Here is a 21,821-nt window from a genome sequence, read left to right on the forward strand (position 1 = left end):
CTGTGTAGGCCAAAACAAAAGGATTCCATACAACCATTGACATTGGAGTTAAGTATGCAGAAAAACAAACAAGACGTTTTGATGAAGGAAAATTAAAAGCTGGCCAGAGTGTAATTGGTTTGCAGGTGAGTAATGTGGTATTGGGACTTCCCTGGTGGCTTCAGTGGTAAAGAATCCACCTCCAATGCAGGAGATTTGGGTTCAGTCCCTGGATCAAGATGATCCCTTGGAGAAGGAAATGGCAACCCACTCCAGTATTCTTGCCTGGAGAATCCCATGGACAGAGGAGCCTGGAGGGCTACAGTCCATGGGGTCGCAAAGAGTTGGACACGACTGAGCGACTAATACTTTCACTTTTTCATTCTTGCCTGGAGAATCCCATGGAGAGTAGAGCCTGGCGGGCTACAGTCCATGGTGTTGCAAAAGAGTCGGAGCTGACTTAGTGACTAAACAACAGTGATGTGGTATTGTTTATTATTTTTCACCATCCAAAGTGTCTCTTATAAGTAAGGAATAGATATATACATTTTGCAGCTTATACAATTTTTCTCCATTTAAAGCCGATTAGACGATGATGGTTTTAGAAGAAACCTCAGACATGTCCTCTGACTTGGTAATTGTTTCTCCAGGAAATGTTTTTTTTAGTCCTAATTACATTGTCCTAGTTTCCAAGAAAACATATTTTATAAATTCCTAAATATTATTGACCAAATGAAGCAATTTTACAAAACCTCAAAGCCAGTCATTTATTTACCCTAAAGCATGGTTTGTCAGTCCTGGGGAGTTCTTCATTCAGGTATTTTTTTCCTTTATGTTGTTGTCTTAGAGAATGTCACAAAAACACCACTGCTAAATGCCTAGTATGCTGAGGGCTTTTCTATCTGATCCTTTTGGACACAATGCCTCTCTGTTGATTGAGTCAAATGAGGTGGATCTGTTCATTAATTTCAGCTTTATTGGAGTATAACTGACAGATGAATTTGTTTTTTACACAGTACAAAATTGTACTGATGGCGAGAGATTACAAATATGAATTTCCAAACTGGAAATATGAATTTCCAGTAATCAGTTATTTAAATTATGATAACTGATTACTCAAAAAAAATATGATAACTCCATAAATGGAAATAGTAATGAAAAGATGATAAGAGTTCAAAGATTAAGGAAAAAAAATCAGGATTATAAAATACTGTCAGCTTGATCCTAGTTTTATTTTTAAAATGCACGTGCATATTTGTGTGTGTGTGTGTATTTATACATATATGTATCTGGATATATACACAGAAACAAGATACACAAGAGAATGTCTAAAGGTTAGAACTATAGTGATTTTCCCCCCCTTTCCTTTTTGCTTATATTTTTTATCTTCTCCAATAAACAGGTTTGACTTGTAATAATACAGCTTTCCTTTAATAGATCATTGTTTTTAAGGACAAAAGCCCAACAGTAGAAATGTGTCCCCAACTAGAACAGGGTATGCTGGTTAGCCCTGAAGCCATGTTACTCACAGTGGAGAAGAAAAGTTAAAATTTTCTCTGAACATGGTTGAATTTAAACTCTTCATTCTGCCTCTCTATGTCTAATGATATGTGAATTAGAGATATAAAATATAGCTTTTTTCCCCTAAAAATGTTGATTTTAATGACACTTAAGCCCTTGCTAAGCTGCCAGACAAGACACCTGGCATTTATATCACATTTTATACAAAACACATCTGGAGTAGAAAAGCGTGTTGTTGAGCCAGAGATTGCTCTGTCCCTTTAAGTGGCTGAAGCAGGTGCTCCTTAATTTGGTTGCCTGTGCTACAGAGTGTGGGGGAAAGAGTAGCATAGGAAATTATTCACAATTCTGCCATTGTCGTAATTTTGTGTGTGTCTGTCCTCTTCCTATGTGCACATTTTTATCTGATTATGTTGTGAGGTTTTATATCCAATGAAGTCTTTGAAATTTTTCTTTTGCAAATGAGCACCTTAAAATTTTATTTGTAAAAGCATAAAGGTTTTGTATTTAGTTAATGGCAACCTCAGCTCTGGAGGGGACTTGTCAATGGCGTCCCTTCTAAGATTTCTTTTTTAGCAGAACAGAAAGTTTGGTTGTGTCAGATAGATTGTTGACTGCTGATAATTAGTGATTTTATTTTTAACCTAAAAGATGGGAACCAACAAATGCGCCAGCCAAGCAGGTATGACAGCCTATGGGACGAGGAGGCACCTTTATGATCCCAAAATGCAAACTGACAAGCCTTTTGATCAGACCACAATTAGCCTGCAAATGGGCACCAACAAAGGAGCCAGCCAGGTAAGTGATACCTTGATTATACTTGTTTCAGAGAGTACAAAAGGGCCATTTAAATTCACACTTAACCTTATTCTTATTAACCGAGTTCAAAGTGGTTATTTTTGTGCGATATATATAGAGTATACTCCTTGAGGAAAGTAAGATTTGCTGAGAAAGCAAAAGGATCAAAGGGCCTTTTCTGTAGCCACATAAGTACCGTGTGGCCCATGGCTGTTAACGGCAGTAAGAATAGCTGGCATTTCTACCAAACCAGAAAAAAAAGATACTTTTTTTTACAGGGTTATTGCTCCAAATCCAAGTGAATTGCTCTGACTTTTATTTATTTCTAATGCTTTTTAGTTTTAAAGGAGCCCTCAACAAACTTGGTAGGTAAAATTATCTACAACTAGCTATTTTACTATCTACAACAACTATTTTACAACTAGCTAGCAACCTGGTAAATGTGTGAACAAGTGGATGGAAATCAGCGCAAGGAGAATGCTATTAATAGTATTCTAACACTATGCACGATGGAAGTATTTCCTGTGAAAAACAGGTCACCAGTGCCTCGCAAGGAGGTGTACCCGTGACTTACATCAGAGCAGGACACGTCTCATGTCCAGCAGGAGTGGGGATAAGGTTTGGGGAAGCGTTTCGTCATGATCCTATGAGGCGTGCTGTTGTTGCCCTTTATGGAGCTTGTCCTGTACGTGGGCTCTGTCTCAGAGCTGCCACTCAGGTATTTTTTACCGATTAAATCTGAAGCATGTGCTTGGCATAAATGAAGAGATGAGGTGAGTTACCAGCCTGTGAAAAGGCGGGGAGTAGATGTTCTGAGATGGCTGGCTCTTTGGCGCCTCAGAGCCTCAAGTCTTTAAGGACTGCTCAGAGTGAAATATTTTTTTTAAGTTATAATATTTTGAGAAAGATCTTTATTTGCTTTACACAGCAGTAAGAATTTTATATTACACATTGTGTACATGTGTGCTCAGTTGTGTCTTGACTCTTTGCGACCCCATGGACTGTAGCCCGCTCTTCTATCCATGGAATTCTCCAGGCAAGAATACTGGAGTGGGTTGCTGTTTCCTATTCCAGTGTGATTTTTGTTCAGTGTATTACAGACTTTTGAAATTGGTAACCTGGATAGCGTGTATGGTCATAGTAGGCATTCAGGTATAACTTTCAGGTATGCCAGCATTATGCCGGGTTTTTCTATTCTTTGTGCCCAGTCTTCTCCCTAATCCAAAGTAGGTGGTATTGTCTCCATCTTGTGCATGAGAACCCGAAAACTGAAAGTAAATTAACTTGTCTGAGGCCACAGAGCAGTGTTATAGCAGAGCAAGGACTTGAAGGGAAAGACTGACCTAGCTTGAAAGCCAATGAATATTACTTTGTAAGAGAGATTCAGCATCGAGATATTTTGGTAAGCTAGCTTTACCCCTGAACCAAATGAAAGTTATTAGTGTTCACGTTCAATGTGCATTTCATAATTTAGAGACTATTCACAGGAAAAGATTTTAGCTGCTGTTTTGACTTTGCTATGCTTTAATACTAGGCGGGAATGTTAGCACCGGGTACCCGAAGAGACATCTACGATCAGAAGCTAACATTACAACCCGTGGACAACTCGACGATTTCCCTACAGATGGGTACCAACAAAGTCGCTTCCCAGAAAGGAATGAGTGTGTATGGGCTTGGGCGGCAAGTGTATGATCCCAAATACTGTGCTGCTCCCACAGAGCCTGTCATTCACAACGGAAGCCAAGGAACAGGAACCAATGGGTCAGAAATCAGTGATAGCGATTATCAGGCAGAATACCCAGATGAGTATCATGGCGAGTACCAAGATGACTACCCCAGAGATTACCAGTATGGTGATCAAGGCATTGATTACTAGGTTCACAGAGGCGCTCAGTGTTTAGCCCATTGTTCTTATTCGGTGAGAACCAAGCTAGCCTTGAGTAATTTTTATCTTGTCTTCCTAAAACACTATTATGCTTATTGTACCTAAAGGAACTATTGCCTTACATACATTCCTTTTTCCTTTTTCTGCCTCTTCCCTAAATAGTTGCCTTTTAGTGCTGTGACAGTTAAATCCTACAGCATAACCAGTAACTCACATATGAAGTAAAAAGGAATACTGTGAAAGGGGAGTACTCTTGTACAGTCAATTCTTTCATTAAAAATCTATGCATTTTTACAGTCCTTTACTTAAACTGGTATTTTCAAACAATAGGAAGCTATTTTTTTTTTTTTTTACAGTTTAGTATCTTGTTTCTACATGGAAGACTAAACATGCTTATAGCTAAATGTGGTCTTTGCCAACTAAATTTAAGATGCAGCGTTTTAGAAATTTACATATCAATGTTTCTACAGTATTGTTTGCTAATTTTTAAATAAAGTCCTGATCAGTGTGCATTTGTGATTATATGTGTACTTATTTTTTACCTAAGCCGACGAGATCTTTTCCGAGTGGTGTTTCAAAAGGAGCATGTACAAAACCGGCCTGCAGACATCAAAGTCTGGGGGTGCCTTTGCTCTTCCTGTTTGTGCCAATGTATCGATGTAGAATTGCTCTGTTTTCCTCCACTGTATTTATTGCTGCATTTCTCAGCATAAACCTATCCCATTGTATTTTTTATAAATAAATATTTTTTTTGAACATTCATACGAGCCACAGGCTGATTATTTTTCTAGCTAATTTCAGATGAGTAGAGTCAGACTTTTTTTTTTAAGTATTCTTTCCCAGGTATTGTTACAAGATACTTCAACATTTCTTTACTGAATCTACACACCATTACTGGGACTGAATGCTCTAGACAAAGCTTAAAAAAAGGAAGGGACCTGCCCATGGCACATAGGAAATGCCAGCCAGGATTCAAACTATCATTTGACCCTTTGCTTATTCCATTGTGCTTCAGCTGCCTCTACCTCATTCTAAATCCAATTTGGAAAAATCTTAAAATCATCTTGGGAAACACTGGGGATGGGGTGGGGTGATTTTATGTTATATTCTAGGCTGAATGATACTAAGAAACATCTGGATTAGGAATAGGACACGCTGTTTAATAACAGATGAGGATTTATAGTAAGTTTAGCAAAACTTATGGCACCCCACTCCAGTACTCTTGCCTAGAAAATCCCATGGATGGAGGAGCCTGGTAGGCTGCAGTCCTTGGGGTTGCTAAGAGTTGGACACGACTGAGCAACTTCACTTTCACTTTTCACTTTCATGCATTGGAGAAGGAAATGGCAACCCACTCCAGTGTTCTTGCCTGGAGAATCCCAGGGATGGGGGAGTCTGCTGGGCTGCCATCTATGGGGTCGCACAGAGTTGGACACGACTGAAGCGACTTAGCAGCAGCAGCAGCAACCTTCGGTTATGACGTGGAAGAGGTCAAACATCTAAGTGTTGTAATGATAAAAAAAATCCAATCATGAAGAGGAGACAAGTGGTTAACATACTTTCAGATGTTTTCTCAGCCAAGTGATTTCCTCCGATAGCACTGGCTCTCTCAGGCCTTGGGGGTGAACCGTGCCTGCTTGTTTTTCGCTGAGGCAGATAATGAGGACATAGGGGTGTCTGTACCCACAAAAGCAGCCCAGTTGACTTGCTCATCACACATCAATGGCTAAGTTTTACGCTTCAGAGAAACTGCTCTGTAAATCCTTTTCTTAAAAGGAGACGAGTTCAACTAATTCGATGGTGCTGTTTAAGAGAAAAGTCATGATCTGCATCTGTTATAGGAGACCTGAGCTGCCACGGCAGTTTTCTGCCCTCTGTGAAGAGGGATTTAGGGAAACATATTCACTGTTTGCCCTGCCAAATAAGCCAGACTGTCCTGTTAGGAGAGTGGGTAATTCTGTTCATCTTTTTATCTAGTTGAAGCAAGGCTGTCCATTAACATGTTAGATGTTCCTATTTGTTTAAAGCTTTAAAAAGGAAAAACAGCCCAAGGACACCCCTCCCCCCATTTCTCTACCCACCACTGAATCTAACCCTGGGAATTGGGTCCAGGCAGAACTTGAAATCTTCCTCTAGGCAGTCCTCAGGTGGGCCGGGCTTGGAAACCACTTATGCAGAACGTTTGCTCATTTCTACGAGGTGGCCTTGTACTTTGAACAAAATTTAACTTCACATCTGGTTAAACTTGTGCCTATTCTATGCCATGCCCATCAGGTGGTAGTTCCAGTTACACTTTTGGTTTTAATTGTCCCTAAATTGAAGAATTGTACTTCGAAAAGCTGTAACGTACATAGCTCATTTCCAGGAGTGGAGGATTAGGAAAAAGTTCTCTGTAGTAGGGCAATATTCCAGAGATTTCTGCTAAGGTTTATTGATTGTGAGTGAGGAAGTCCTTTTCAGGGTGCGCTGAAATGAGTACATAATGTGCTTTTTTTTTTTTTAATTGACCTCATAAACAAGGTCTTAAAAGATTTTTCAGTCTCATTTGGTACAAAAAAGGTTGCATACTTTTTCTGTGGTTCTAGTATTGTAACGTGGTCAAACAATGGGGACAAAAACAGTGGCAAAGAACTGGGGCCACATTGGGCCTTATCGTTTATTCTGCGCACAGCTCTTAGGAGAAGGAAACTTTTTCAGGTACAAATACCTGATGGGCACTTATCTCACAATGGCCGAAGTTCTGTTCCCTCTTCGCTTGTTAATGAGTTCTTGTTTCTCTGTGCCCTTGTGTTTAATTTCTTGATCCTTTTTACAAAATCCTGAAAAATAAAAGAATGAGTTAGACCAGTGTTCTGTATCCACACTGATTGGCAGTCATTTACGTGGCCATATCATTTTGGGGAATTTTGTCCTTAAAGTTTTCCCTGTTGAACTAAAATATCTTGGGGGGTAGATTTCAAAGTGGGTTTTTAATTTAAAAAAGTGTAAATTGTAGAAAGAGACCTAGTTAACTTCCTAATACCATAAGAACAACCATAAGAAGCACATTCTTTGGGATACATAGTTAAAGTGTTGTATTTTTATGATCTGTTGGGAGAAGGATACACTTATTTATAAAACTATAGAAGTGTTTTTAAACATCAGTGCCTGGCTGGACTAAGGAGTGCTTTGCATTCTCTGTTTCAAAGCAGAAGGGCCTTAATGCCTAGATTTTTTGGTAATCGAGTGAAAGAAAATTGTTAAAATGTTACTTGACAGAGACAACGGAAGGAGATGAGAAGATTCATTCAGCTGTTAAAATATCCCTGTCTACCCAGGATAAGGCAAATATGCAACAACTGTGTTGCAAAAGCTGTTGGAAACAGCTGCCTGCTATTTCCAGATAGGATGGGGGCTCTTCTGAGGGTGTGGCTTTTCTCAACCTTGTGCCCTGGTTAACAAAGGGCCTCAGAATCACAGATCTGTCAATAGTGGCCTTGAAGGTGATTGGTCTCCATGGGAGTGGGCGTTCCCTAAAATACAACTAGTATGACATGATATTTGGGGATGCAAAAATACCTTAGAAAAAAGACCAACTGTGAAAGCTCCGGACCATACAAAAGGCCAAAATAAGCCATTAAGACCAGTAGGGACTTGGATGGCTACTGCACCCAAAATACCTTCTACCCTGGGTCATTTACTAAGTGCTTAATTGTTCAGCTTAACTTTTCTCCCGGAAGGTTTCAATAAGGGAGGTGGGATCAGGCTCAGAAAATACAACGCAAATCTCACTCTCAGGACATTTGGGTCTTGTGGTGGAAGCTCACAGAGCCTGCCTACCTGGGAGAGAAAATAAGCTGGGTACCAGCCTCCTTTATGTGCGAGTCTTAAACACTTTTGAGATTATGAGGATGGAGGTTGAAAAAGGAAATGAGATGTTTACTTACCAAAAACTCTTGGTCCATAAAGTAGGGCTTTTCTGAGGATCCATCATTTGTTTCCAGATCAACAGCAAAACACAGGAAAAGTGCATCCAGCACAGTTTCAAACACAGATAAAAAACTGTGGGCTACTAAGTAGGCAAAAAAAGCAACCAAGAGCAGTGGGATTGCCCACACCTGAAGCACACGGTGGTAGTTAAATGCCATCAGTCCTCCAAAAACTGTGAAACACACCACTAACACCTGTCCAAAACAAGAGTTTGTTGAAAATATCTATAAATTGGTTAGGATATTGTAGAAAAGATTTTTGTCAGGGATAAGCAATAGTTTCATATATGTGCATATGTGGGGGTGTATATGCCTTACTATAATGAGTACTTGTCAGAAAACTGGATTCAGTAATATAGGAAGAAGAAAAAATGAAAAGCTATGATGATACCAAAAGAAACCCCAGTTAATCCGGAGAATGGGAAGAGTATATATACTTTCATTTTATCTATGCCTAATTTTTTTTATTTATGTAGATGTAATGGTACCTCAGGGCTTCCCTGGTGGCTCAGTGGTAAAGAATCTATCTGCCGTTGCAGGAGGTGCAGGTTTGATTCCTGGGTCGGGAAGATTCCCTGGAGAAGGAAATGGCCACCCACTCCAGTATTCCAGCCTGCAGAATTCCCATGGACAGAGGAGCCTGGTAGGTTACAGTCCATGGGGTCACAAAACAGTCGGACTCAACTGAGCAACTAAACAACAATGGTACCTCACAAAATTTTTAGTCTGTTTTCTTTTACTAAAAACTACAATAACCATCTTCATTAGAACAGTTTTTTTAATACACCCTCATTTTTAAAAACAATGATGCATCAATCCATTGAGTGGATGTTCTGTAGTTAAACGTGTGATTGCTTTTATCCTGGGGATCAAAGTGGATGGGCTTTCCAGTGCTGGTATAGGGATAATAGGATAATAGGCTTTTGCTATATGTAATTGCTATATTTCCAGGAAATGATTATAGGCCGTGAAGAACCTAATTCTTTACCAGACAAAATGGAACCCCCTGGAGCCTTCATTGTGCTTGGATATCCATCAACCGTCATTGTGCTTGGATATCCATAAAGATGGATGTGAATCTGCATGCCACGTCATTAAAAAAAACCCATCTGTAATTATGTGTTCCTTTTGAGAAATACAAGAAAATGAATTACTGCCTAAAGTAAAACACAAGTCTGTTATAAAAATGAAACCTCTTAATAAAAATTTTTGGAAGTAGCTATTACAAAATGTATCACCCGCAACCCTACCAAGCAAATGTAAACAATCTTATCCATTTAGATACAACTACAACTTGGAATATTAGGCTGTTTTAAAAGGCACAATCAGTTTGTGCTTCTAGAGTACTGTCACACGAAAAGTCTCTGGGACCCAGCTGTGCCTTCAAATATATATGCAATTAGCACACACCTGTGAAATCCAAGCGTGTTCTAACTTGTTCCTGACGGCATTATGACAGTGATGCGCTGGAGACATACGCCAAATGCCACAGGAGCACACAGTGCTAAACAAGGAGTCACAAGTCCCCGTGTTTGGCACTGGCACAAGTGGAGACTAGAGCTCATTCACTCTGGGGCCACGAGAGCCACCGGCATTCCTGTCCTTGTGGAGGCATGGCTGGAGGGGCACGGATGGCTAGCTTAGAAAAGTGAAGATGTGGAAGGAGGGTCAGGATGTCTGTCTGTGAAACTGTCTGTGAAATTCCAAGAATTTGAAAGGCAGTCAGGTGGAAGTAGGATGAAGCAAACAGGGGTGTGCAGAATTAAGCCCAGTGAGTGACAACTACACAGAGAGAGACACTAGCCGGTATAAAGAACCTTCAACCTGAGGCATGGTCAGGAAGGGGCTGGAGTACTACTTCTACTTCAGGGACTCTAACCTACAACCTGGAAAGGGGATGTTAGTTTTAGTTTGTAGGTAGGAAAGATGAGGTTTTCACAAGATGACATACAACTCCTTAGAAAAAGACGACAGCAGGAATGCAACTGGCTCCATCTGAGATATCAACAATTCTGTATATTTAGGAAATTAATGCTCTTAGTAATGTAGACATTTCATCAGGTTTTAACACTATGCCCATACATTTTTTTTTTTTTAATATTTATTCATTTATTTGGCTCTTCTGGGTCTTAGTTTTAGCATGTGGAATCTAGTTTCCTAACCAGGGATTGAACTCAGGCCTCCTTCATTGGGAGCACAGAGTCTTAGCCACTGGACCACCAGGGAAGTTCCAATTTTCATATATTTTTATGACAACCTCTATAAAACATTTATTCTCTGAAGTCATAGAGTCTTCATTCTAGATATGAAAAAGTGGGATCACAATGGATAATAGCTAAGAGTAAAACCAAGATTTGAATCCTGACTCATGCTACTGTGAAATCCTAGCCAAACTATTAAGCCCTAGTTTCTTCACCTGTAAAAGAGAGATACTTCACAGGATTGATGATTAAATGAGAGGATGAGGCCCAGCACAGAGTAAGTGCTCAGGAAACAGTTCTCTGTCAAAGTCTTGTTGTATGGCTTAATTTTTGGATCCCAAGTTACTTTACTATTTTAGTTAAGATATCCTACCTTTCCTAGAAAAATTATGAAGTCTCCAAAGCAGTTAACAGATGTAAAATGACTTGAATTCTTGGATAAGAGTTTGAGAGCATCTTTTGCTGATGTACAAAAATCTGTCCCATTAATGGCAGTTGTAGTGTATGCATTCTGAAATAAAAGACAATAGTTAAAAACATGATGAGTTTTACTGTTTTAAAAATAATACAATGCCAGTACAGAATATTTGCAAAATAATTACTATAAACCCACTATCTCTACCCATAAAAGTCATTTCAAAGTCCCTTTCAGTCTCTGGAATATATGCACATATATTTTCACATAATTGTAGTAAATGGAAAAGAAATATTTCTGGTCAATACGGTAGATTAAGTGACAAGTGCTGCATAACTATACAGTTATGCATATACATAGCAGAGTTTGAGGGCAAAGAAGTTTAGGTACTAGACACAAAGCAGACCCTACCTGATCGGGAGCACTGAACCACAAGGACGCAGTGGGCAGGGAATCAGGTAAGGGCTGTTGGAGTGAGGGGCTGGGGTTGGACCCCTTGTGGGTAAGAAACTGCTCAGGCCCATGCCAGGAAACTGAACTGTCTGCACAATCACAGAATTTATACTCAGTCATTCAAGGAAATTGGTCAAGAAATGCAACTTCTGCCTGGGACCCCTGAAATGACTAGGGTCTGGGCAGAGGCAGAGGAAACCATATCCCCCAGGCCAGGGAATGGTGGAGCCCCACAGATAACCATACTTGAAGAAGACGAAGTGTTCGCAGGAAAAACTTACGAGGAGACTCAAGGAAATGAACAGAGCCTCCACCAAGAGAATCTGCACCTAGAGAACAATCTGAAATAAAGCACTCGAAGAAGTATGTTTAAATGTTAAGGAGACCGAAGGAAGAGTGATCATAAAGAATGACAGTATGGTATGAAACATGAAGAGGCAGAGTAGAAGACAAATGGGGCAGAAACTCTAGAAGTGGAAAGACATACAGTTTAAATGGTGCAGTGCCATTGTTATATATCTGACTTACGCTACGTAGGAAATAAGCATCTTCATGTTTCTCCTTGACTTATTATATTTTTAATAAATACATTTATATCAGGAGTGTGTATATGCATGCACATATGTAGCTAGGACATATTTAAACTATTTCAAATATTTGCTATTATAAATAACTATGCAAGGAACATCTTAATTTCATGATTTTTGGATCATTTCTTAAGGATACATTTCCAGAAATGGGATTACTAAATCGAAGAGGACAAGTGGGTGTATGTATTCACATGAGATTTCTTGGGTCATTTTTCCAAAATACCTTTTCCTTATAACTATATGGTAATTTCAAAGCCATCTATTTACATTTCCCCTGAAATCTTTAAAATGCTACTTGCACTGCCAGTTTACAATAATTTATAACTTCCCTGCGAATATTACCTGCTTCAGTTTTGCCTTTCCTTTTGGCTTAAAGGATGAAAGTTTTATTTCATGATATAAAGCTAATCCTTCCATACACCCATTCAAAACACCGTAAAGAAACCAACTTGGAGTCTGCTGCAGTAATCCAGCCCCCAGTGGTGCACGTCTTAATCAGAGCGAGTTACAGAGGAGAAGGGGAGCAAGGCCGTGGAATTATCTTTAATTTTTTGGCTATGTATACGTTGCTATATTTAAAATGGACACGCAACAAAGACTCACTGTGTGGCATATGGAACTCCATTTAATATTATGTAACAACCCAAATGGGAAAAGATTTGAAAAAGAATAAGTCCATGTACATGCACAGCTGAATCGCCTTGCTGCACACCTGCATCCTAACTCACCCTCTCTTGGTAATTCCCTCTTCCCCACAGTCAACTAGAAAGGAATATTTGGTTCTCAAAGATGAAAGATTGGGTATTCACCTCCCCAGGGAAGGCACCCTGCCTGCCTCAGCAGGATATTCTCCGTCAGATGTCAGATGAGGTCCCTGCAGAAGTGCCTTAATGGTATTCCACAAGAACTTTGGATTTCCGACTTACAACAAATGCATGTAAAATTCACGTTTAAAATCTCAGACTGGCTGTTGGCAGACTTAAGTCCACTAGTTTGAGGACTTAAGTCTTCAGAAGTGATATGAAAATGCATTGCTCATTATCTGATTAAGCATCTGTGATCATATAAGATTCTCAGAGCCCTCACCACCAACTCAACATCCTGAAGACATATGTGCGGGGCAGGTAGGTAAATGACAGAATCAGTCTTTTACAGACTGAAAACCAAGGTCAAAGGCATTGCCCCAAGTGCTCTGGAACATCAGGGAGCTTTTTTTTTCATTCTAACTTTCTGGATATGACACTGTCAAAGGCTATTTTAAAAGCATGGTGCTTAAGGTAAGCACAGGCCCTGTCGGCAGGTAATCTCTGGGTCCAAGTCCCAGTCTTCAGTCTTCACCACTGACTGGCTGTCAGTTTTGGTTGATTTACCCCCTTGTCAGTCTTCAATGTCCTGATCTATAAAATGAATTATAGCACCTACTGCAAAGGGCTGTTGGGAGGATTAAAGAACATTTTCCCTATAAAGCATTTAGCAAAGCACAGGCACATAGAAAGCATGTAATAGAGGGTGGTTATTTTCCTCCAGACCTCACCAATGATGATCTCATTTACAACTGGGAAACACAGAGGCCATTCTTTAAGCACTGAGGGGTTTGGAAAGGACCGGCGGTTTTTTCATCTGTAGGCTTTAATCCCTCACATTTGCAGGGACCCAGGAGAGACAGGACCTGGTTCCCAGATGACACCCCAGGTCCCCACATGATCTTGCTCAGCAGCAGGGCCACACGCCACTCGGCCTCTTTCTTTGGATTCTGTCCTCAGCCCCCACCCCTCCACGTCTCCTCTTAAACTGCGGTTCTTGGTGGTCTCCCTGTATCAGGCTGGGTATACAATTTCTGTGAAGATTTCCTTTTCCTACAGATCACAGCCTTGTAGTCAGTTTAGCACCACTGCTCATAAGCAATAAAAATAGATTTTATTCCTTGGCTAAAAAAATTAAATGTTAAAATGGTACTTTCTCACACATGTGTTGACTCCACAGATCTTGGGGGCCCGTAACCATTTATCTTTTCTTTAATGTATCATGCCCTATGAAAGAGAGCATTAAAACCACTCTGACAGGGAAATTATATATATGCCTTCCTGCCGCTACTGCACCACTAGTATTTTACCACAAGGTTCAACCCTGCGTGCTGCAGAGAGACCTAGAATTAATGGCTGAATGAGGAGCTGGGGGAGGGAAGAATCACTAACAATACAGGATATGGACTGAAAATTTCTGCAGTTTCAGCATTAGCTAATTTGTACTTATTCTGAGAAGTGTTTCCTTGTCAGGCAACTGGAAGCTGGATGGCAGTAAGTGTCCAGTGCTGTAAGTCTTGGCTTGGAGCACTGGCATCTTCCTGGGATGACAGAACGCTAAAGTGATCTGTAGACCCTAACAACACGTTAGGAAAGAATTGATACGATAAGGAACCGAGAATACATTGTGTTGGTGGTCAAGGTTAATCATGAGATCCTGAAACAAGAAAAAAGGAGGTAGTGGCACCAGGCTTTTATTACCAGACAAAATTCAGTGTGCATGCTTCTTTAGCATGGCTGAACAACTGGACGTGTCTATGCCTTGAGATGGAACCCACAAAAACACAAAATCGATACAAGGAAGGTTTACCCACTTGACACCTCAACACTAGGTCCCACTGTCACTCTCTTGCCTGGGACTGAGGACTCCCTGCAGGTACAGGTGGATTAGCTTTCAGATTCTCATGGACAGTCCACCAGGGTCTGTCACAAGCTGCAGGGGAGGGTGTGGAGGGGGGGCTTGTATGCTGGGAGGACTTGTGAATAATGAGCTACAACTCAAGCTCCAGTGAGAGAGCAGCATAGTGGAGTGGAAACCCAGCCAGGGGTGAGGGGAGGAGGGCTCATGGGGGAGGGGAAGGGGTGGAAGATGTCATAGGACTGGCATTGGGCTGGCTTCCTGCAGGGGACGGGGGTACATGGGGCCAAGGCGCAGCAGGAGACAGTGAAGTGAGACTCAGGGGTCAAGCAGAGAAGTGCGCTGGGACTCCCCAGACCCGGACTTCAGCGGGGCTGAAGCGTCATGCTGCGGAGCAAGGGGGAGGACAGGAAGGCACAGTCTGTGCTTCTGGAAGCTCCCCCAGGCTGCCCCGTGAAGGCTCAGGGCAGACCTCTTCTCACCGTCTTCTGTTGAGCCACAAAGTCCTGCACCTCCCAAAGCTCATTCTCACCAAAGCCTTTGGGGGGCCCCCAGACACCTCCACTGTGCCTGCTGGCTCTGCTTGAGTTGTACCTAATGCCCAGTTGTTAGGGGAAACAACTGATTGAAACCGCCCACGCTGGCCAGGCACCATAGTAACCATTTGCATGAGTTGTTTTATGACAGGAGGTCCTGGTAAGGAACATGGAACTAATAAGCCTCCACCAACCGGAAGAGTTGGTGTATCCTTTTGAACAAAGGGATACACCAACATGTCCGACCACCTCCCAGAATCCTTCTCTCTGGCATCCATCTTGGCTGAACAAGGCGTGCACCACCAGGAAGGACTCTGAGTCAGAATGATTGACTAAAGACAACCCGGAAACTAAGCCCATCACCATAACACCCGAGACTGCAAGCCATGCGACAGAGCTGTTCTCCTGGGTTCCCTTACCCTCCTGCTCTCCACCCAGGCGCCCTTTCCAAATAAAATCTCTTGCTTTGTCAGCACATGTGTCTCCTTGGACAATTCGTTTCTGAGTGTTAGACAAGAGCCCAGTTTCAGGCCCTGGAAGGGGTCCCCCTTCCTGCCACACTGTGACTACTCAAACTGAGCACATTGGTATCATTAGCTATCAGAAACCAGGGGCCAGCTTCCCCCAAAATGAACTCTTCTGTGGGCAGAAAATAAGAGTATGAGGAATTAAACTCATGCCAGGTACTCTGCCCGCCTCTGCCCCACTTCAAGGGATGCCTTAGGGATATGTCTGCTTGCCAGAAACCTGGAAACAGCTTCCTAATTTGTTCCTGTGGCCTTTTTTTTTTCTTTTGCTATCCGTAGGCAGGTGTGCAACTTCTGTGTGTAAATAAATAACTGAAAACGGCAAGCACTCACAGAGTACATACTATGCTAGGCCTTGTTCTGTGTTCCCCTGAAAACATTTAATCCTCTTAGCAACCACAAGTGGATGATGAGAACTAGAGCACAGAGAGGTTGGGTAGCATACCCCCGACACACACATGCAACCAACACTGCGTCACTTACAAGAAATGGACCTCTGACTCATTCAGGCCCATCAGGAAAACATTTACTTTGAGCTGTACTTTGTGCTTCCTTCCAAAAGATTCAGAATAATAAAGTGGTGCTCTCAGGAGACATATCATTAAAAAGACCCAAGGATGTGGCAGGATGGGTTAGTAGAAAGAGGATGGGTTCCTGTTAACATTGCCTCCACAGACTGGCTCACCAGCCCCACTGAGTAATGTCACTTCACACTAACACCCGCTCTCAGGTTCTCAGTAGAGATGCTTCATGTCTGTACAGCACTTCAAAGTGGACCAGGCACCCTCCTGCCATCATCTTGCTTGATGTGCTTCTCACCACAACTCAGTGAAATAATCACCATGGGTATATTATTCCCATTTCACAGAGAATTCTTATTTTTGAAGAGAAAGGAAAGAGATTAAAGTGTAATTTTAGGCAACAGAAAAGTTGGATTATTTCTTTGATTCACTCTGAGAGTTGTCCAAGAATGTTAATTGCAGCTTTTACACAGAAAGCACATTTTCCCTCCTTAACTCAAGCCAGAAGCCAGCCCAGTCCACTCTGCGTCCTTCATCAGTGAAGGGCAGCCATTAGTCCGCCTATGAAACTGAAGCGGGCCCTTCTTCTGGTGGCGGAACTGTGAACCCGAGCTTCTGTTGACTCTTCAGAAAGGTAAACAGTTTCCCTCTGCACAGGAGGAAAGGCGTTTGCCAAAAGCCCTGCCGTGAATAGTCAGCTTTATTTCTGGAGTGCCTTCCTCACAAAATCCTGATATTTATTAACTCAAAATAAAACAAGAACTATGAAAACAAACCCGAGACACTGGATGATGAATAAATAACACTGGTGTTCATGCTTTCCGAGGGACTGAAAGAAATACAGTGAAATCTGTGCCCAGAGCCGTCCTGGTCCTTTCTGGTGAGACTTGCAGGAACCATCACAAGTGACTTTCCTCTCAGCTCCGTCTTTATGACAAACACATGCTGAGGAAGAAGGGGCACAGCCTCCGGGCCTGGCATCTGCCATTCAGATCCATCCGGGAGTTCACCGCTCACCAGTTACTCAAGTCCAGGGAGATGGGGAGTGGGGAAACCTGCCAGACCCTTCGGGGTTGGGAGCGGGAGGCGGGTGAGGAAGAAACTTGCCTTGGCTGGGGCCTGATACTGCCAGTAAAGCCAGGTGCGAGTATTCTTGCCTGGAGAATTCCATGGACAGAGGAGCCTGTGGTTGCAAAGAGTTGGACACGACTGAGCAACTAACACACACACACGCACACACACACACAGAGGCAGTGTGGTCCTGTTTGCTCCTTTAAAATGCATTTTCCTTTTGCTTATTTTTTTTAGAAGAATGGCTCTATCATTTGCATGCTTGTCTTTAAAGAAAATCAATCAACATAGAGACAAACAAGAAAGCAAGAAAAAGTTACTCTGACTCCTCCCCTCAGAAATAACCATTGCTAATATCACGTGGACTTCACCCCAGTGTTTCCCCACAAAGCTATACAGCAGGGAGACAGACAGAAGAGAGGATGGATGGGCAGGTAAGCATGGGTCCTAAAACCGGAAACAAAAAGTACTGTTCAATGAAAGCACAAATGTGAATTCGACTTTAACAAAACGAAACTGAAACTGCAGGACTATTTGAATGTCAGACAAATGTATCTTCACACACAAGACTTCGGTTTCTAACAGAAAACAATCTTTCTAAAATTATTGTGAAAAATGTTAAGAGGTTAGAGTGCTTATTTTTTAACACCATGGCTTAAGTTTCAGCAGCACGAATGGTGAAAGATGAATCCGCCTCTGTTTTTTCCCTGTCTCCCGAGTTTAGTGTGATTCGTTATTGCTGTTACCTTATCAGAAGTTTGAACATATACAGCTTCTTCCATAGTGACAGTCTTAATTACTGGGTGGCATGTACGCAGCGCAGCCACTGTCTCTGCTGCCTGACACTCAGCTCTGGGCCAGCTGCTCTGACTCCGTCCTGCAGGGGATGGAGTAGGGGGCCGGGGGAAGCCCTCAGCTGAAACGTCCTCTCTGTGAGGCTCATGCACACTGAATGCGTAAAGGAAGATGCTTTCTGCAAACCAAGAATGGCCTCCAAATAATTCTTCATCCAAAGTCAAATTCAATTCATTGGTACATTTGTTCCTTCAGTAGAATGTTAGGATTAAAAGGTTATCCCAGATGCCACCCTGGAAAACCCTTTCATTTGACTAATGAGGAAGCAGAACTCTCAAGAGGCTAAATGACCAGGCAGAGGTGACAAAAAATGGACATGAATCGGATATTCACAGTCATGCCCTCTCCTCTCCCCACATCCGGAAAAAGCCAAGTCAGGCCAATGCATCTTGCTGAACTTGGCCATCACTGATATGCTAGCAGAGTTCTGCGCCCCTCCAGGGAAACCCGCCAGGATAAGGATGCAGTGCTTAGTGGTGAGCAGGCCCTGGATACAGGGCTGTGCAGGAGTGCCGCCTGCGTCCCCCAGGCCCTTAGGGAGGACTCTCCCTGCTTCAACCTCATCTGACCTGGAAATCATTGGTGGTGGAAAAGACGGAGGCAAAGGGAGGCCTGGGCATCCATGTGGCAAAAAGTTGTGGATCTGGGCAAAGGGAAATATAGGGGATGGGAAATACTCCTACTATTTTTTGACGTTAGGCTTTATTAGAAAGAAGACTAAATGGATTGGCTGTCCCTGGTGAGTGAAGACCATTAATTTCCTCTCCTCCTTACTCTTACCCTTGACAGGGAACTCCAGGCAGCTCGGTGAAGCCAGTAGGGCTACAGACTTGAAGTCATAGGATCCCCACATAGCAGCTAGCATCCTGGGTAAGCTCTTCAGCCTGTGGCCTCAGCTTCCTCATTTGTACAGTGGCAGTAACATCTGTAACACCTAAGTTTGAGAGGACAAACTTAGACCATGTATGTACATGTTTACCAGGGTGCCTGACAGACCATAAAAAAATGACTTCTTAGGTGGCACAGTGGTAACGAATCTGCCTGCCAATGCAGGAGACGCAAAAGACACAGGTTCGATCCCTGGGTTGGGAAGATCCCCTGGAGGAGGAAATGGCAACCCACTCCAGTATTCTTGCCTGGAGAATCCCATGGATAGAGGAGCCTGGCAGACTATAGTCCATGGGGTTGCAAAGAGTTAGACACAACGGAGCAACCGTCTGAGCTGAAATGGCTATGTTTTTCACAGACCCAAGTAGATTGGTTCTCAAGAGAATGTCAAACATCTTTGATTTGAAGCTCAGGCCCGAGGACATGGCAAGAGGGAGATGGGGAACAGAAATGGGAATGTTTACATGTTTTCATATATTGCACACTTTGGGGGAATAATTTCTAAGTCAGGTGCATGTCCCTTTATGAACATGCTGTTGATGGGAGTGGGGCGGGCGAAGCAACAGTTGACCTGCGAGGCCTGCTGACAGAGAGCCTGGTAATCGATTGAGAGGTTGCTGCGGGTAATCACTGCTCTGTGCATGCTTGGCCCAGCATGCAGTGGAAACTCTCTTATAAGAAAAATGCTTCTGTTTAAAGACACTGGCTGTAATAACAGATCTCTCCTTCCTGAAGCTCCAGAGACTACTTGCTCTTCCATTCTGGCCTCCTCTAACCACTAGCACTTCTGCTCAGAAAGCAGATTCCCTTACAGTCAGTCCTAGGTGTTGTCAGGGCAGCTCCAACAAGCGAGGGCACCTCTTATGAGCTTGCATTTTTCTTTATTGTCTCCCTGATATTCCTAGCAGATGCTCTAGGCTGTGAGAAGGCAGGACAAACCAGGGCTGGTGCTGAGAAAGCAGGGGCTCATCCTCCCATCCAAAGACACACATGGAGGGTGTGCCTCTGCTGGGCACTGGGCACTGAGCCAGGCTGACAGGTTTGTGTTCTTGGACCTCACGAAGTTTCTTTATTGCTGCCTTGATGGAGGCAAGATGTTGGCAGGGCCAACAGTCCCCGAGGGCCCTTCTTGCCCCCACCAAGATGCTTCCTGATGAAGTCATCCGGCCTCAGCTGTCTCACTCTTGGATGAATGCAAGTCTAGCAAATGCTTCTCCCTGCCCCACCCCTGTGCCAGCTGAGGCCTCCTGGACAAGGCAAAAGGAGGAAGAAGAATTTCAAAGACTGGATCCACTTGACAAAACTTAAAGGAATTTTCTAGCCCTGCCTAGATAAAAATGCTAACAGTGCCAAAATGCTCTTAGTCACTTCCTCTCCTATTCTTCACAGACCTCATTTCTGCAATGTTGGTAGAGATGAGCCCTTAAATGGAAGGAGGACTGTCTAGCGGTCCCCAGTGTGTGTGATGGTTCACTCTGCTCTCACGACTTCTGTTTCTCGTCCTGCATCTGTTTTCTCGTTTTTTTGGTCTGTCTGCCTCATTCCCCCAGGTGAGGGGAGGGAGCTGGGGGTAGGGTACTAAGCAGACACTCAGTGTGAAATTCTCACTGGCTTTTGATTTCCAAAATTTTAGCTCTCTAAACCTTTCCTACCAGTGAAGAAGGTGAAGGAAGGGGGTTCCCAACATGACCCCAGTGTCTGGGAACAAAAGGTGGGCATGGTCTTCCTCTATCCCCCAGTTAGAAAATGAGAACCCATTGAACTGGGGAAGGAGAGGGAGAGATCTGTGGGTTCCAAACACATGTCCAGGTCTGCCTTTTTTTTTTTAACAGAGCATGGTGAAGTGGCAGGACTCTGAATGGAAGTGTCCATCCCTAGGGTCTGGGTTTACTGGGTGGGAGGGGGTTTCAGAGACCTGGGGCTTTCAGAACTAAAATCAGAACAATCTCAGGCAAAGCAAGAGGGTTGGTTACCCTACCCACAGGCACATCTAGGCAGATAGGGCCATAAATGGCCTTCCAGAAGACTCCTGCTTCCCCAGCAGGGCCTGAAGGAGCCATGAGGATAGGAGGATGTATGTCTCAATGGCAAGCCGTGTGTACTAATGCCCCGGGCTACCTGATACTTTGTATAACACCATGGAGGGGTAGCCCAAGAACAATGATTAGACTTTCTGCCAGTTCAGTGGAATGGGAGTTCACAGCCAGAAATGAGGTTGAGAGTCATGATATAATATTTCTTGCACATCTGAGATTGTGGTTGTGGTTCACACCCATGTGGAAGTCAGTCAAAGCTGAGACTCACATGGTGGCAGCAGCAGCCTGGAACACTGTCAGGCTCTAGCTTGTAGCAGAATGTGAGATCAGTACCTGCCACATCAAAGTGGCTTTTACTCCCTCCACCACTGTGACGCACACCACCTTCCTCTTTAAAAAAAAAAAAAAAATTATGAATGCATTCTCTAGTCTCTGGCCAACAAGCAACACCTTCTCCCAACAGGTCTAATGCCTAAGACAAAAACAGTTGGGGAGCGACAGCCCCTTTGAAGGGTATGGCGGTGAGGAGGTGAGGGCGTGTCTTCAGAGGTGGGCAGTCTGAGCCTCGGACAACAACTCTGTTCCAGAAGCAGATGCAGATAAAGAGAAATGACATGAAGACACCTGCTCTCCATCATGAGGAAGATTAGATTTGAGGTAAGAGCTAGTTGATGGTTTAATTTCATTTCCCACACTAAATGAATTTGGAAAATGTCAAAGCTAATCTATAATCTTTCTGTTTCTTAAGCACTTAGGATAATGTTGCAATCTTGGATTGTGAAGTTCTGTCTTCCAACTGAACCATCCCCCTGCCTGGCCCCGACCCGGGCCACCATCACAGATGCTGACCCAGCCTCAGTTGTAAGTGTGGTACCCACAACAGGCACTAGACTGCAGGTGTGAAGAACACAGGAGG

The 21,821-nt window shown here is 43.0% G+C and overlaps 2 protein-coding genes across 7 annotated transcripts in view; one reads left to right on the forward strand and one right to left on the reverse strand.

The window, feature by feature from the left end:
* CNN3 (calponin 3) overlaps positions 1–4,917 on the forward strand; it is a 29,756-nt gene extending 24,839 nt beyond the window's left edge. Inside the window, exons 4-6 of one of the 2 annotated variants that reach the window (XM_068966577.1) lie at positions 9–125; positions 2,152–2,298; positions 3,833–4,917. In XM_068966577.1, coding sequence (XP_068822678.1) covers positions 9–125; positions 2,152–2,298; positions 3,833–4,174 — 606 coding nt within the window. In that variant the 3' untranslated portion in view covers positions 4,175–4,917. The remainder of the gene's footprint in view (positions 1–8; positions 126–2,151; positions 2,299–3,832) is intronic. The other variant, XM_068966576.1, reaches the window with a different exon arrangement.
* Positions 4,918–6,777: 1,860 nt separating this feature from the next.
* SLC44A3 (solute carrier family 44 member 3) overlaps positions 6,778–21,821 on the reverse strand; it is an 83,265-nt gene continuing 68,221 nt past the window's right edge. For all 5 annotated transcript variants that reach the window (XM_068965246.1, XM_068965244.1, XM_068965243.1 and 2 more), the window contains 3 exons: positions 10,726–10,863; positions 8,110–8,346; positions 6,778–7,002 (listed from right to left, as the gene is read on the reverse strand). In XM_068965246.1, the coding sequence (XP_068821347.1) occupies positions 6,907–7,002; positions 8,110–8,346; positions 10,726–10,863 (471 nt within the window). In that variant the 3' untranslated portion in view covers positions 6,778–6,906. The remainder of the gene's footprint in view (positions 7,003–8,109; positions 8,347–10,725; positions 10,864–21,821) is intronic.

This window comes from Capricornis sumatraensis, chromosome 2 (genome assembly GCF_032405125.1).
Source record: "Capricornis sumatraensis isolate serow.1 chromosome 2, serow.2, whole genome shotgun sequence".
In the NCBI taxonomy this organism is placed as follows: Eukaryota; Metazoa; Chordata; class Mammalia; order Artiodactyla; family Bovidae; genus Capricornis; species Capricornis sumatraensis.